Source organism: Corythoichthys intestinalis, chromosome 19 (assembly GCF_030265065.1).
Source record: "Corythoichthys intestinalis isolate RoL2023-P3 chromosome 19, ASM3026506v1, whole genome shotgun sequence".
NCBI lineage: Eukaryota > Metazoa > Chordata > Actinopteri > Syngnathiformes > Syngnathidae > Corythoichthys > Corythoichthys intestinalis.
In genome coordinates, this window is record NC_080413.1 from 33,599,733 (window position 1) to 33,617,122 (window position 17,390).

The following is a 17,390-nucleotide window of genomic DNA, read 5'->3' on the forward strand; positions in this document are numbered from 1 at the left end:
ATAATTATGGAGGGCACTGTATGACCAAAGTATTAAAATAAAATGAAACTAAAAAGAGAGGATGTACCAAACTGCAAATTTATAACCTATTAATCAGGTCATTTTGATTAAATCTAGTCAAATTATTTTCCCCATCTTGTTTTGAGTGCTAAAAACTAGTTGACAGATTAATGCGTCAGATTATTCCACTTACTTTAAGTAAATATTACTGTTTTTATGAAGCTCATACATCCAAAAGTTGGTAAATTTTCAACTAAATCAAGACAAATTTGCTTTCAAATAATGTTTTGAACAATATCTATTCTTGAAATAAGAACATTTCTGACAAATAAGAATTTTTTTAAGATTATACTAATTTATTGCTTAAAATGAGTCTGTTAGCTTATGTTCAGATAGCCATTTGTCTTATTTACAAAAAATCAAGTAAAATTTACTTGAGGCACTGGCAGATAATTTCAGTTGTTTCAAGTAGATTTACAATGACAACAAGGGAATTTACTAGTTTTAAGGAGGTGGTGTTTTTGCATTGCACAGAGGTGAGTAGTACAAGCTAAATTTACCACACTCCTTCACATTTACTAAATCTTTGGGATAATTTGCACCTGTCAGTGTCATTTTAATGCAAATACTTGTTCACATTTGAGTAATTTTGTAAGAAGAAATACTACTTTAACGATTGCATTGGGCTACTTCTTCCACTCTTTTAAATTGAGCTGCGTTCCACTCATGCATGCAGTCTACTGTATTATGTTTTTTTTTTCTTTTTTTTTTCCTTTTTTAGTATTTTGCTCTACTGTTTGAAAAAAATACTCATTTCCCGTAAATGTTAACATTGAGCTAAAAATAAATGGAAAACGTGTTGTTGAAACTACTTTTAGTTAAGATTTAGTTGAACAGTAAACATCAACTACAGTATATTGTACTCATTACTTGTACTGCACACATTTACACGCAGCCAATAATTCTTTTAAATAATTTTTTAAAATAATGTTTTTTCCACAGTTAAACTGCACAGGATGTTTAATTCTCAAGGAATCAGTCTTTCGAATACAGGAAGCAGTTGTTTTCTAATACATGGTGAAAACAAATCAAAACACTTGAGAGTGACAAAGAAACTCATGATTTCATTTGTATAGTGAGAGGCTTGAAAATTAAGTGTTTCATATTTGCAAAAAGACAAGTGGAAACTGGAAAGTTATGATTTGTGTCAGCAGGATTTTTGTGCGTGAAGGAATATGATTTACAACTCTGTACGCTCAAACATGCAACCGGAAAATTCCAAATGTCTGGGGGGTAGGGGTTGAATAAATAAATAAAAAAAGGAATATTGACCTAACCTGAATATAATCTGCACGGAATCCTAGTCACTTTATACCATCAAAATGACTATTGACTGAGCACCTAGGAATCCTAACACTGCCACTAACATTTGGAACTTTTCATCGGATCAGAGCCAGCTGTCCCAACAACCTAAATATTCTAATTACCCCCCACCAGTTGTTGAAATAATAACAGGGCATACATTTTATAATAGACTATTTTGGAGGGGACTAACCAGACCCACCATAATAACGCCAATCATCATAAAATGTATAATCATAAAAGTTGTAGTATATGTAAAGAGCTTAAGATACATTACCAATGTTTGCTCGTCTCTTAATCTCTTTGCGGCGGTTCGCAAACCAGTTGTAAACTTTGAGGGAGGTGACCCTCTCCAAATCAGACAGCTTTTTCCCTGAAAAAGATCAAGAATTATCAATGCACCAACTCATTGCAATGCAAAATTTACCTTGCTCCTCCTTTCACCAATCAAACAAAAGAAGATAACATCACAGTTTCTCTTAGAATTCTCTAATTCTAGTTGTTTAAATGTACAACACACTATATGCACATATTAAAAGTTTCCGTGGTGTACCTGGTTTCTGAATAACTGCATTGCAGGCGTTGGCAATTTCCTCCCTTTTGGCCTCATCTGGGTACTGGTTGTCATTGAAGTAGCTAAAAATAGCAAATATTGTACAACAATCAAAGACAACCAAGTACATATTGTAGTGCTTACAATCACGCAAATTTTCTTTGTGGAGAACTGAAAATTATTGGAATTTTGTGAAACAATTCCCAATATTGTCATAAAGTCTTTCAATCGGTCTTCTCACCTCTCCATCACAGCCAGACACTCTTTCCTCCAAGTGAAACGGCTCCCCCGCCGAAGTCGAAAAGTGCCCGGGGCAGTGGTCAGTGGAGGAGGAGTTTGCCTCCACTCCATGTCTTCCAGAGGCAATGGCGCTGGCCGCATGTTAAGAGTGGCACCTGTGTCGAGAAGAGGTAACGGGTTACCAAAACGAAATATATACTTCTCCAATACACTGCACAACGCTCATGAATATAAAACAAAGGAAGAATATAATTTATACCTACCTAATATAACAAGTGATGCTTGAATAAGGCACAAACAACGTGGCCAGATGGCAAGAACCTCTATGGTACACTAGCTGCAGACATTAGCTAGTCCATTTAGTCCTCTCTATTCGCAAAGAGCTCGCGTCTAACTATGATGACGTCAGCAGATAGGGCTGGTACGTTTCAAAACTAATTACATCTAGCACAAACAGGGGGCGTCAAAACACCAGAAACACAGGCAGGCAATAAGTGGACATGACAGCACACCCATATACATATTGGCCCAAAACAATGTCGATATTTTTGATATCATTTTAAAATGATTTTATCAGCCGATAATATCGGCTACCTGATAATAGTAATTATTAAGGGTGTAACGGTACATGTATTTGTATTGAACCGTTTCGGTTCGTGGTGCTCTGTTCGGAACGGAGGCGTACTGAATGAGTTTCTGACGTAATGTAACTAGAGCTGAAACGAGTACTCGAGCAACTCGAGTAACTCGAGTTTAAAAACTGATCCGAGTAATTTTACTCACCTCGAGTAATCGTTTATTTTGACAGCTCTAAGCATCACGTTTTGCTAGGACTACTTTTAATGCGGGACAGCGCGCTGTCACGTGCGGAGAGGAAGAAAAAAACAAAAAAAACTTACCGCAGACGACAGCCGCCACAAACGACGCCGACGTTGCTAAATACTAGCCCGCACAATGCTACATTGGTAACAGGCAGCGTCTGGTGCGTCTCATAGAGATCACATGTATGTTGAACTAGATGCCAAATGACAGACTCGGCCGCATCTGGGCAGCGTTTGTAAACAGCCGCTATCTTAAAGCAGTACAGCGCTAAGCGCTAATAAAGAGCGCTAAGCGCTAATAAATAAGATTAACGTTACTGTCGCTACTAGCTCACGGAACGTTAGCCCTGCTGAGGGCTAGGTTTCAATTAATTAAGACCACTGTCGATGCGTGGCTAACGTGTCTTACATACAGGCTTTAACATAACATAGCATTGTGGAGTGATGAGGGTGTAAAATAAAAACTTAATCATGCTAACTATCAATTTTAGCTCAGTAGTCATTGCTGGATAAAACACCAAGTAGCACTGGTCCCTAATGTGCTCCAATACAGCCTGTATCATACATTTATTTGGAACACAGCAAAAACTCAAAATCCTATCAGGACTTACAGTTTAGACTAACTTAAAACTTAACTAGAACTTAAAAATGGCTTGACACAAAGAGAAATTCAATTGAAACACGTGGGAAAAAAATCCTAACTTTTAAGTGATGTGTGTTATCAAGCGTAATGGCATTTTTAGGTAAGATATATATATATATTAATAAGATCTAAAAGTTTTTTGAGTGAAAGCAGTGAATTAGTCTTTTTTTAAAAATTCTAGTTACATCTGAGATGCAATTGTTGGCTATTTTCAACAATATACATCGAAAATAAAGACATTGATTGACTGAAAATGGTTCAAGATTACATGAAATGTCTTGTTTTCTCATGTATATGTATAATTGCTCTTCACCTAAAAATGTATTTGTTTTATCCGATTACTCGATTAATCGATAGAATTTTCAGTCGATTACTCGATTACTAAAATATTCGATAGCTGCAGCCCTAAATGTAACCCTTACTTTTTGAGGCTGTGAGTCGATCGGGTTACAGTTTCTTTGTGTAGATTATATTTACTCCATCTTCTCTATTATAATGAGGACCAACACGGTAGGACAGTATAACCCAGAAACGTCAACGGCGCGACAACGTGACCGCCGGTAGAACACAGTGAAACGCGGGCGTTAAAGTCAATCAGCCAATGCACACCAGCCGCAGTGCGGCCGCGTGTTAGACGCGTCTCAGAAGCGGCTCAACACGACGCATGCGAAAAGAACGACATAGTTTATTATTTGACATGAGACGCGACCCTCCTGCGTCAATACTACTACCGGTAGCTAGGATCGGGTAGACCGGAAGTCACTCGTGTAAAAATACGGTGGATCCGATCGATTTTCAAACTAATATGCAATCGTAACCCACTTTTTGAGTCCATCAGATCTCTTGAGTGGTAGATCGGGGCCCAGTTGACTTGCCTTTGTTGATTTACTGCTGTTTTCTCTGCTATAATGATAACCAACACAGCCTTGTGTTCAATACAAAACCCTCCTACCACAACAAAACAAGTAGGAACTAATATTCACATAGGAACTAAAGTTATACAACATAAAATATACAATATAAATGAATACTACATCACATTTTTAAAATATAAACACATAATAAAATAAATAAGAGCCAATTTAAATAAAAATAAATTGAAATGAGCTAAAACACCTGTAATTAAATAATAGGAATTATACACAGATCCTGCTTACACAATTAAATTTATTAATTTCTGTGTGGCACTTTAACTTGAGAAAATCCACCTATAAATCTTTTGAAACCCGTTCATAAGAAAAAAAAAAGATTCATTTAAGCATTTCATTTGTAAAATAAATGTTAAAATCTTTTTCATTGGGATTGCTTTTCTCTTTAGCACAGGACTTTTTTCTTCTTTCTTTCAGAAAGAATGCTGACCAATACGCGGGGTCTGAAAGGCAAATTGTTGTTGGATTATCTTTAGATACCTGCTACTTTTTGAGCAGAATTCTAGCTTTGTATAGGCTAATGTTCCTATTGTTGAAAGCACAAAGGTGCGTAATAAACAACTAGCACATTTATATTTTGCATTTTGTTTTCTTACTGTACCGAAAATGAACCGAACCATGACCTCAAAACCGAGGTACGTACCGAACCGAGATATTTGTGTACAGTTACACCCCTAGTAATTATCTTAATTATAATTTGATAATTAATCATAATATGATTATCGGCTACCCGATAATATTGGACAACTCTACTCAATAGAATGTTAAAGCTAAATGTCTAACTCTTTGACAGCAATAGAGATCCAATCTATTTCAACTGTGAGGAAATGGCAGTAATCAAATGCTTACACAATGTTCATGCTATAGCATTACATTTTATGCAACAAGTAAGAACACATACAGAATGTCAGAGTTCTTGCAAGTTTCAACAAGTTGCTTTTTAAAGAACACTAACAAAATTTATTGCCAGGAATATGGAAACTTCACGGCCAACCTCACAAAAAAAAAAAAATAAAAAATCTAACTCCTAAATTATCTGGAAAATTTTACAGATACAGGCACATCATACAATTTCCTTGTAAACTGACATATTAGTACGAAAGACATAATTTTGAGAAATTTGAATTGTAACTCGCTTCACTTTTGAATGGAGAATTTGAAAGAAATTTCTAAATTTGGACACGACAATGCTAATGCTAAGACAAACGTAAAATTTCCCGCCAAAACATGGGAAAGTTCCCTTCAGCGTAACTATTTAAATAGTTTTGTCACCTTACCAGTCCAGATGTAAAACTAGCATTTACAAATCTATTACAGTGCAATGGCATAATCAAACAAGTACTGCCAATTCCATTGAAAACCATTACAGTGCTGCTTGTGCTTGGAACTATTCAGGCCTACATGAACCACATGACCACTTGCGACGAGATCAGAGAGTTCTACATGGCCCTGGCTCCAACTATACCAGCATATCTGTTCAGTTTCAAATCACCATTATGTGGCGAACGTGAGTGCATTTTAGGGCAGGTAATAGTGCATTCCCATCCGCATTAAAAGTACTGTCTGCAAATGTAATACCTACAATGATTTTACAGTAAATGTAAGACAATTTAAGACCTTAATTTCCCGGATTCAATACTTTTAAGAACCCGCAGCAACCCGATAATGTGCAAGGCAGAGCACAGACACCTAAATATGCTGATCTTAGCACAACAGATCTCAAACAAATGATATAGAAACCATACATTCTTATTAAAATTTGTAAAATGCTGACAGTTGGATCTCAACTTACGGCACAGAAAACATAAATGAACAGCAAAAATATAACACCACTGCCGTCAAGCTAAAAGGTTTTGCAGTCAGAATCCAACCCAACTAGTTAACCCGTCAACAGTGCTTGCGATTTGCATTAAAGCGCATCACTTTCCTCTGCAGCAGTGATGGAAGTACATGTGGTGCTTGGCTTGGCTCAGTGTGGCAATAAATATAACAAGGAAAGAGCAGTTTGCAGTGCTGATGGCGTTGGCATACCTCCACCAAGGAGCATGCCGCAGAGGACAAGGCGTGGGATGTCTGCTGCCTGTCTATCGGTTGATACAGCACATTTACGCCAGAGATGCAATGTCAGCATGTGGCCTGTTTAAATCTCCACATTGGACTGTTCTTTAAAAAGTGTGCTTGATAAAATTATTTTAGCATTTATAGCTTTGCCTATTGTAATATTTCTTTGATGAACAGATTACAGTTGTCCTGATCATACATATTTGCACCAGAATTCGCGTCCTAGTCACCTGATTTTGAGGATCTGCCAAGGGCTAAATTTGAATTTGACAAAGAGTACCGAGCAATTCATTATTCAATAATTACAAATTTAAATTGGGGGTGCACGATATCCATTTTTTAAAAAACCGATATCGATAACTTCCTGCCCCTCAAGGCCGATACCGATACGATAGCCGATAATATATATATAATTTTTCAATGCATATTCACCTGAGTTTTTGAACACCTGTAGGTAAAAAATACTAATGGTTGATTCAGCATAGATTTTCCTTTGATCGAACCAGAATTTTCATGATGACATGAACATTGTTATAATGAACAAAGCAAAGACAAGACCAGTTTTTACTTCAAATAAAGTGCCCGTATTATTTTTTTTCAAATAAATATAATTTGAGTCAATCAGAATTTATCAGTCAATATCATTGACAATGGGTTGACCTGAACAATGAACACCGATCTAAAACAAACATAAACCCAACAGGTATTGTGCTTTGTCAGCAGATAAAACATTTGGTGCAACAGGAGAGGAGACTTTTGTCGTCTTAGTCCATGAAACTTTCTAAACCTGGCAATTCTAGAACAGCAAGCCTATCAATAACCAAAAGCCCTCTCAAGAACTTGTAAACATAACACTGTAAACTGCAAACATTTGCTAATTGCCATAGTAAGGTTTCTAACTCAGTGAAGGAAAGATACGGCCTCTAGAACAGTAACAAAACTTTGCTTACCGGCAAAACAGGAGTTGAAACAAACACACACATCCCAATCCGACACGTGCCAAAAATATTATTAATAGGACCGATAATATATATTGTTATCGAATTTATTGGTATGACATCATAATTCCCATTATCGGACCGATAATTATCGTGCTCCTCTAATTTAAATACATATTTTTCTTTCTTTTGATTGACAAATCCTTGTCCATCTTGATTATTTTGTTGCTTTGTAGCATTAAAAAAAAATCTCTAAAAAACAAGCTTTCTCACATGATTCTGATCTTGTAATGATGATGTGCTAAGACCCGATTTCCGAACACGGGATTGGATCAGGGACATTCTTAATCGTTATACCTCGGAAATATTTTGTTGCTTGTACAGGGTTTCTACAGATATCAGCAAATATCATTTAATGCTATTTTAATGTAACTTTAAACTAATTTAATGCCCATGCCCAACTTCAGATAGTTTCACACACACAAATTTTAAGTATAGTTGTAGATAATGACTTTTTAATCGATAACGGATATTCTGGTATTGTTCAACCCCAAAAATCTGATACAGATATCAAACAGATACCGATGCAAGCGGTTGTGGACTTTGGCTAATTCATTGTATTGTGATGCCCCACTGGATACTTTATTAGTGATAAATGTATTGCTGCAACGATTATTCGATTAACTCAAGTATTCGATTTGAAAAAAAGATTTGAATTAAATTTTGCTGCTGAATGCAGCTGCTTCATGTTAAGACCAAAACAAGCTAAGTTTTTGTTTGAGCTAATGTTTTTTTTTAATGTAATAGTAATTTAGTTTATAGCTATATACAGCCGTTTTTTGTGGGAATATGTGTCTGAACCATTAGTTAAGAACATTGTGGGGGAAAAAAAAAGTTAGCATTTTGATAGCATTTAAGCTAGCGGACTTTTTCTGTGTAAGTTGTTCTTTTGTTGTACATAGATCCTTATTTATTTTTTATACCGTTTGAGGCTCACTTCAGGTATTTTAATTTTTCATGTTCCTTATCCGTTTACTCGATTATTCAAACTAACTAGTTCATCGATTAATCAACCACGCAGCCCTAGATAAATGAAACAATGAAAAGGTTTTCCAAGAAAGAATTCTGTGAATAATAAGAGAACGACTTCAACTGAAGTTATGGAAAAAGTGCCTATATTGCACAACTATATTGTTGGAATCAAAATAGTGCAAACAACAGTTTTTTGGAACAAGCGCCAGTGCAAAATGCCAATAATAAGGCACTGCCATATCACAGATGACTCACACAGTGCTTCTGGCTGAAAATAACAACAAAGCTTCAATACAGTGAATGAGGTATGTAATGAGTTTATAATTTATTTTCAATCATTTATTTCTCATTTAATTTTTGCACACTGAATGCAAATGGTCTGCTCACATAACAAATCCCAAGTACAGTGATCCTTCCCGCCGCGATAAGTAAAAAACCGCAAAGTGCCCCCCCCCCCCCCAAAAAAAAAAAAAAAACAAAAACAAACACTATTTATTTTGTTCAATGTATTTATTCAGATCTACCATTGGAAAGAGATACGTATGAGACATGTTTTTTTTTAAACATTTCCCCCAAAGTATAATAAAAATTATATATATATTATATATATATATATATATATTTTTTTTTTTAATAAATGTTTTTTAAGCACCATCTACCGTGATAAGTGAAGGTTGCAACCTGTACCTGCCAGCGCCATTCTCACTTCTTTTTAATACTCCGCCTCACTGTTGCCTGGTCGTTCTCCCACAGTAATTACCACTATCTACCGACCGCCGAAACCTAACAAGGACTTTCTAAATGATTTTTCACATCTGGTCATCCATCTTTCGTCTCTCTGTCAAACTATCATTATCCTTGGTGACTTCAACATTCATCTCGACAATCAAAATAATCCCCTGACAAAAGATTTCATTTCCTGCCTAGATAGCCTTGGTTTAACACAATGCATCAATTTTCCCACTCACAACAAGGGGCATATTTTAGACTTGGTTTGCTGCTCTGGCATCACCCCTTCCAATTGTAGGCCCCACTCATTAACATACTCTGACCACTCTCTAGTTACTTTTACTGTCAAGATCACCTTTCACAGATCATCCTCCCCAGATCAATTTCGTTCCACAAGACCAAGAGCATTAACACCCAAACATTTTCTCGTGACATTGACAACCTTCCTCCCACAACGTTGACCACTTCACCCGCCGATCTAGTGTCCCATTACAATACCCATCTCCACTCACTCCTAAACCACCACGCCCCCCTAAAAACCCGTTGTTTCCTTCACCCAATCCGTGCCTTGGTTCACCCTTGCTTTCTGCCTACTTAAGTCACAAAACCGTCAGCTCGAACGTCTGTATAAGAAAACTGGACTATCAATACACAAAGAAATGTACAGTTATCAACGTAGTATATACAAAGACCAAATCAATGCAGCCAAATCAACTTAGTATTCCGGTCTCATTACAGCTAATCAGCATAACTCTAAAAACCTGTACTCACTCCTAACCAAAATCACTCAGCCCCCCGATCCACTCCCTCATGTGCTCTGCTAAAATTTGTGAAGCAATCCTGACATTCTTCTCCACAAAACTCACTGACATTCACCAATCCCTGACTCACCACGGAGCTGCAGTTTCTGGGACTTACCCTACTCCCTTTCATGTTTCTCTCATCAGCACCCTCTCCACATTTACCCTTCCTTCAATCCCAGCTATCTCTGACATTATAACCAAATCTGAACCCACAACTTGTCATCTTGATCCTCTTCCCACTGCCCTCATCAAAACCTGCCTTCCCTCCGTTGTCCCCTTCATCACTACTATCATTCACTCCTCACTCAAATCCGGTACAGTTCCTTCATCTCTCAAAACTGCTTCCATCATACGTATTCTGAAGAAATCAACCAGGATCCCACCAACTTCCATAACCTCCACCCCATCTCTAACTTACCTTTAATTTCCAAAATTCTTGAAAAAACGTTGAATCCCAACTCCCTAACCACCAAATTACCGATGACATTCACGAACCGTTTCAATCCGGTTTCCGCCCCCTCCATAGCACTGAAACAGCCCTACTTAAAATTACAAACGACCTCCTCAAAACATCCGACTCTGGTCTATTATCAATCCTCGTCCTCCTCAATCTCACTGCCGCCTTCGACACCATTTCCCACACAATCTTTCTCAACCGACTCTCCTCCCCTGGTATCACCCACACACCCCTGGTTTCCTGGTTCACTTCCTACATGTCCGACCGCACAGAATTTGTCAAATTCGGCCCCCATAAATCCAATTCCCTCCCTGTCTCTGCTGGCGCCATTCCTCTTTATCATTTACTTTCTCCCCCTCGGTTCCATCTTCCGCAAACACAACATTCACTTCCACTGTTACGCGGATGACACCCAGCTCTACATTTCCTCAAAACCAACCTCCTCCCTTCCACCTTCCTCCCTCACCCTCTGTTTAGATTACATTAGTTCTTGGTTCTCCTCTAACTTCCTCCTACTCAAAAGCCCATAATCAGAAGTCCTCCTAGTTGGAACCACCGCCATGCTCTCTCATGTCAATAAGTTCTCAACAATGTACCGATCTCTCCTACTACTCAGGTTAAGAGTCTGGGTGTCATCCTAGACTGCACGCTCTCCTGCTGGTCACATATCAACGGCATCACCAGATCCGTCTACCTTCGCAATATTACTCGTCTCCTCCCTTCCCTAACCTGCCATACTGCTTCCACCCTGGTCTGTAGTCTAATAACCTCCCGGCTCGATTACTGTAACTCACTGCTCTTTAGTCTCCCTAACAATTCCCTCCAAAAACTGCAGCTCCTCCAGAACTCAGCAGGACCACTCATCACTCGGACCCCCGCCACATACCACACCACGCCCATCCTCAGTCAACTTCACTGGCTTCCAGTCCTACAAAGAATCAATTACAAGATCCTCATCATTACCTTTAAAGCACTCCATGGCTTGGCCCCTCCCTACCTTTGTAATCGACTCTGTTTAAACCAGTGGTCTCAAACCGGTCCTCAAAGGGCCGCAGGGGGTACTGGATTTCATTCCAACCAAACGAGACAAATACCTTTTCACCAATCTGGTTTCTTACAAGTGTAATCAGTTGATTGCAATCAGGTGCTGCTTATGTTAGTAGAAACCTCATTGGTTGAACTGTTTGTGCTGGATCTGTTGGAACAAAAACCAGGACCCACTGCGGCCCTTTGTGGAGTCGGTTTGAGACCGCTGGTTTAAACAATCCACCCTGTCCACTTGCCATACCCTCCACCTTTCTGTCCCCCGTGTCCGTCTAGCCACCTTTGGTTCCAGAGCTTTTAGTCACTCTGCCCCCCAGCTCTCGAACTCCCTACCTCCTGATCTTCGCAGTATATCTACCCTTTCACTCTTCAAATCCAGACTCAAAACACACCTGTTCACTCTATCTTACCCACCATGATCCCTAGCTGTTATATCTTTACGTCACTTTATTGTGCTTTTAATCTTTTTATGATTGTTTTGTTGGTATTGCGATTCCATCTGACTTGTGAAGCGTCTTTGTGTGGCTTGAAAAGCGCTCTAGAAATAAAATGTATTATTACTTTAAATGTAATAATTATGATAACTTTTAAACACGTTACTGTCCCACAGAATTATTTTTAGACAAGAAAAAAAAGGATGCCAAATCCATTAAAAAAAAAAAAGTAACAAACAAAAATGCTTATCTTTATTAAATGCTTTACTGAGTGCCCACTCGAACCCGCTCCAGCTGCTCACTTACACATAATGAGTTGCCACAGCAACTGTTTAACAAGTTAAACGATGACTGACGCATGCGGTTCTTTGAAGGTCGAGCCTGGCAAGAGCAAAACTTAACCGTCTGTCAATCATCGTTTACTTTAATAAGCAACTCCAGTTCACTCTCTGACAAACAAAGAGCAAGGAGAGGGAGGGAGTGAGCGCTAGACTATGCGATTGGCTCGGGACAGCTCATCTGTATATTTTTTCTTTTCTTAATTGAAAAAAAATCCGCGATGGACTGAGGGCGTCAAGTTTGAAGCACAAAGTAGCGAGGGATCACTGTCGTTATTATCAAATGCTTTTATCGGACGATATTATTGGCTAACCGATAACATCGGACAACTCTAATAAATTGTGTTGAATTTTTTTTTTTTTTTTTTTTTGTCAAGTTTACATAATTTTAATGCCTCAAACATTTGGTTTAATGCTTTTTAAGGCCTGAATTTTAACAAAATCCATTTTATGAATTTTAATGCTTTTTAATGACTCACATAAAACCTGTTGTAGCCATTAACTTATTCATTGCCATGGACAGCGGTAGACGTCCCATTCAGTTTGACTGTAGGGCTGACGGCGATCAAATACTTAAAGAGCAATCGAAGTTCAAAAGTCATTCTAAGATCGAACATAAACCAAAGGATCTTGGCTACCTGAAAAGTAGACTAAGTCAAACCCCCCACCCCGCCCTCGCCAAGTGGACTTTTTTTTCTTTCCTTTTTTCCATTTTTTTGAGAGAAATTGAGCTCTGGTCATTACATTAAAATTTGAAATTCACCAGACTTCACATTTGGTGCAGCAGTATTTAGCTGTACCTGGAGTGGTTTTCTCCAACGTATACCAGCGGTAAAAAGCCCTCTTCTTCTGCTCACTCAGGTCGGAGCCGTGCTGCAGTAGCCAATGGGAGATTCTGCTCTGGCTGATGCCTGGAAGGTAGCCAGACATCAAATTAGTGACTGTTTTACATCAAGCCCTGGCACAGTTTGCAGGCAAATCCATTGAAGTAATTCTAGAGACAAAAGGGCAAATGAGAAAAGAATGCAGTCAGTGATCTTTGTAATATAGGTCCTTGCATCACTAGCGTACTGTTGGTTTATTCAAAATAACACATCTCCACTGAAAGTGTCTGTAGAGAAGATGAATCCATGGAAGTGTTTTAAAACACTGCAGTACCGAAGATTGCCACTGGAGGACGGTTTAAAGATAGAGCACGATCCAATTGCTCTTGTTAAAAAATGTTCCATTTCACCATCAATATAAACCTGTTTACTGTTTGAGACCACAATTGTTAAATCTTAATCCCTCTTAAGAAATAATCACAAAAAGCACAGGCTATGGTCCCATGCACTATTGGATTCATGCGTGCCACCTTTAGCAGTTTATGACACACCAGCCGTCAGTACACCAACAGTACCTGGTGTTTAGTTGTCATCTTGAATTGGTGTATAAAATTTTAACCTGTGCCAATATGGCTTGCTGTTCACTTGACTGTACTAACAGCTCTTAAAATGCTTCAGTGAAGGCCCAGGTACCACAGGCCCACCACAAAGTAAAAATTTATTGGCATATTTACTTTAGTTAAGAAATGAAAGTTCTCATAATGAAGCCATTTTATTTCACGTTTAATTAACAGTGTTGAGGAGGGGATTATTTTCAGTGACACCAAAATGTCATACTATTTGGGAGACTTCTACGCTGGAAATGTATGATTATTCAATCTTAATCAGATTATTTTTCTTAAATCTAGTCAAATAATTTTCTCCATTTTGTTTTGACTGTTAAAGACTAGTTAACAGATTAATGTGTCAGATTATTCCACTTTAAGTAAATATGACTATTTACTGTTATTAAACCCATACATATAAAAGTTGGTAATCTTTCACCTAAATCAAGCAAAATTTGCCTTCAAATAATGTTTTGAACAATATCTATTCTTGAATTTAAAAAAGCTTTGAAATGTCGAAATGTTCTTGAGATTACCGTAATTTTCGGACTATAAACTGCTACTTTTTTCCCCTCATTTTGAATTCTATTGCTTATACTCCAGGGCGGCTTATTTGCTGATTTATTTGGGTTAATAGGGAACGCTTTACTTGACAGTGGCGTCATAAGACTGTCATAAAACCGTATTAATTATGACATGACACTAACATGGGCATTACAGAATGCTTATGACAGATGTCATCAAGGGTCATCCAGCAGATTATGTCACTAACTCCATTTATGTCCAGCTCGGATCTTTTACATCCATTCAAAAGTGAGATAATTTGCCAGATGACACTTATTGACATCTGTTAAAAGCATTCATTCATGCTCATGACAGTGTCATATCATAATTATAATTGTGTTATGACAGTTTTATGGTGCCACCATCAAATAAAGTGTTACTAAATACCATAACTACCAATTAATGAAACAACTGGAACTTTAACTGAATAAATAATTGGCACAGAACAGGAATTTTGATTGTAATTAACATCTGTAGCACTGCAGTGCATGCTAGGACGCATGGTGGACGACAACACTGACAGCAGGTGGCAGCAGAGGTTGGCCGTCTCCCCCAAGGGAGCAGTGATGGGCAAATGAAGCTTCTTGAAGTAATGAAGCTTTACAGTCAATTGGTTCAAAGCTTTGTGGTTGTTCATTTGGTGTTATAACAGTCTCATGATGTTGCTGTCAAATAAAGTGTTACCAGTTAATATCTTTAGGTGTAAATATCCCATAATACAGTGAGGACAGCTCCGGCTTATAGTCAAGTGCTGCTTATCTGTGACCAAATGTCGTTTTTTGTCAAATTTGGTAAGTGGCGGCTTATAGTCCGAAACTTACGAAAAGTCAGGACGAAAAGTCAGAAAGTTACAGTAACTATACTAAATTATTGCTTAAAATAAGTCTGCTAAGCTTATTTTCAGCTATCTATTTTTCTTATTTCAAGAAATGAGAGTAAAATTTACTTGAAGCACTGGCAGGTAATTTAATTCTAGTACTATATTTACACTGAAAACAAGGTAATTTAGCTAATTTTAAGGTGGTATGTTTGTAGTTTAAAGAGTAACATAGTTCCTGTTTAACATAAAAATACATTTTGAAAAGTTGAATTAAAAATAAATTAATATATGGAAATATTTTAGTAAAGTTAACACCAACATGTGTGTGCCTAGTTTACCGAGAACAACAAAAAGCAACAATAGCATAGTTTGCTCTAAATCGGCTTTGTCACAGTGTTTGGAACTCACCGGTGACTTGTGCGACCACTGCCTGAGAGATCCTGCGGTTCCCCAAGAAAGCTTTAATCTCCTCTTTCACCATGCTGCTATCCCTCCTGCACAAAACACAGCATTACTGTGCATAAATGCATCATTAAGAACACATTCAGCACCACCTCGATAACTATGGAATGTGATTTTACAAACAGCAACAATGCAATTAAAACACGATTCATGCACAGTTTCTTGTTAGGATATCCAAATGATATGTAGAGTTATTTTAAGTGTTAGAGCTGTACACGAATCAGAGCTAACAAAAATAAATTTTAAAAAATCACATGATTCAGAACAAGTACTGTTTGTATATTGGGAAGCGTATACATGTTAAATTAAGGCAACTCCTTTCGAGTCAACAACCAAAAGTTAATTTACTGATTTTGAATGGCAATCATTTTTAATCATCCGACCAACCAGATGTGGATGATGTCACCTACAGGACCAAAAATGGACTAATGGGCTTATATTAAACAAAAGATCCCAAAGAGTTGGGGATGACCTGCTTATGGAAGCATCAATAGTGCTGGGGAAGACAACTGCTATCAATTAGGTATTCTAATTTTATATAATTTCAGGTCTCGACCAGTCAGCTGCCTCAGAATGATTTTGAAATTCGCAGCATGTGTAAAATGAGATGGGTAAATCGGAACGCCTAACAATTTTATTGAAAAATAATTAACAGCATTTGGCTTGCAAAATGTTCAGGGTGTATCCAATCCCCTGCCCAAAGTTAGCTGGGACAAGCTCCAGCGCTCCGCGACCCTCGTGAGGATAAGCGGGACAGGAGATGAAAGAATAAATAATTACACAAAGGCTCGGTCTCATTCTGGGATGCATGCTAATACCATTGCCACATGTTTTATGACTCATACACAAACATTGTAAATCAGAGAAAACACAAATGCGTTCAAAACCAACAAAGGGTTTTAACGAAAATCAATACTTCAGTGCCAAGTCGATACTAAGATTCTGAAAATGTGAAGGTACTGCCTTTTCTGCAATACCCCAAGTATCGATTGTACCAAGACAGTAGATCTGTTTACCTCGTTTGTGTTGTTTTGTATGTCATACAAGTTGCCAGATAATTGGTCATTTACACAATTGAGATTGAAAATGAATTTCCTTCCTTCATAGTTTAGTCTGGCTGCCATACTTGCTTGGGTTAAATCAGGGGTGTCCAAACTTTTTGCAAAGGGGGCCAGATTTGGTGTGGTAAAAATGTGGGGGGCCGACTTTGGCTACGGAGAACAATATATTTAAGCAAATTTTAGCAAGCCATTCTGTGTGTCATATTTGCTTGATTATTTTTTATATCAATAATTTCAACAATCTCGCAACTAGCCTTTGTGGCATATTCTTTTGAATTTCGGGCTCTTGCGAAATACTACTGCTGTAAAATTAAAATAGCTTCAAGTTGCTTCAATTTATCGCTACATATTTACCCTGTAATCTTGTCGTACATGTCAGCGTGTCTTGTTTGGTAATATCGCCTCACATTGCACTATTAAAAGCAGCGACTGTCTCTTTGCAAATGAGGCAGACACAGTTGTTGCGTATGTCAGAGAAGAAATAGTCCAATTTCCACCTATCCTTGAAGCGTCGGCCGTCGCAGTTGATTGTCGCCATTTTAGAAAATTTGGAGTAAAGGGTCACACGGGGTAATATTGCTTGGAGTGCTGCTGCCTTTTAGTGGGTAAATGAGGGGCAGCATTTAGTGTGTAAGCTACTTCATATGCTGGTAGCAGTACTGCTGACCAA

At 37.9% G+C, this 17,390-nt stretch overlaps 1 protein-coding gene across 2 annotated transcripts in view; it reads right to left on the reverse strand.

The window, feature by feature from the left end:
• The window catches only part of hmbox1b (homeobox containing 1 b), a 44,363-nt gene that overhangs the window by 11,382 nt on the left and 15,591 nt on the right, over positions 1-17,390 (reverse strand). For both annotated transcript variants that reach the window (XM_057823018.1, XM_057823017.1), the window contains exons 3-7: positions 15,606-15,691; positions 13,185-13,295; positions 2,157-2,310; positions 1,916-1,998; positions 1,640-1,735 (exon numbers count right to left, since the gene is read on the reverse strand). In XM_057823018.1, coding sequence (XP_057679001.1) covers positions 1,640-1,735; positions 1,916-1,998; positions 2,157-2,310; positions 13,185-13,295; positions 15,606-15,691 — 530 coding nt within the window. The remainder of the gene's footprint in view (positions 1-1,639; positions 1,736-1,915; positions 1,999-2,156; positions 2,311-13,184; positions 13,296-15,605; positions 15,692-17,390) is intronic.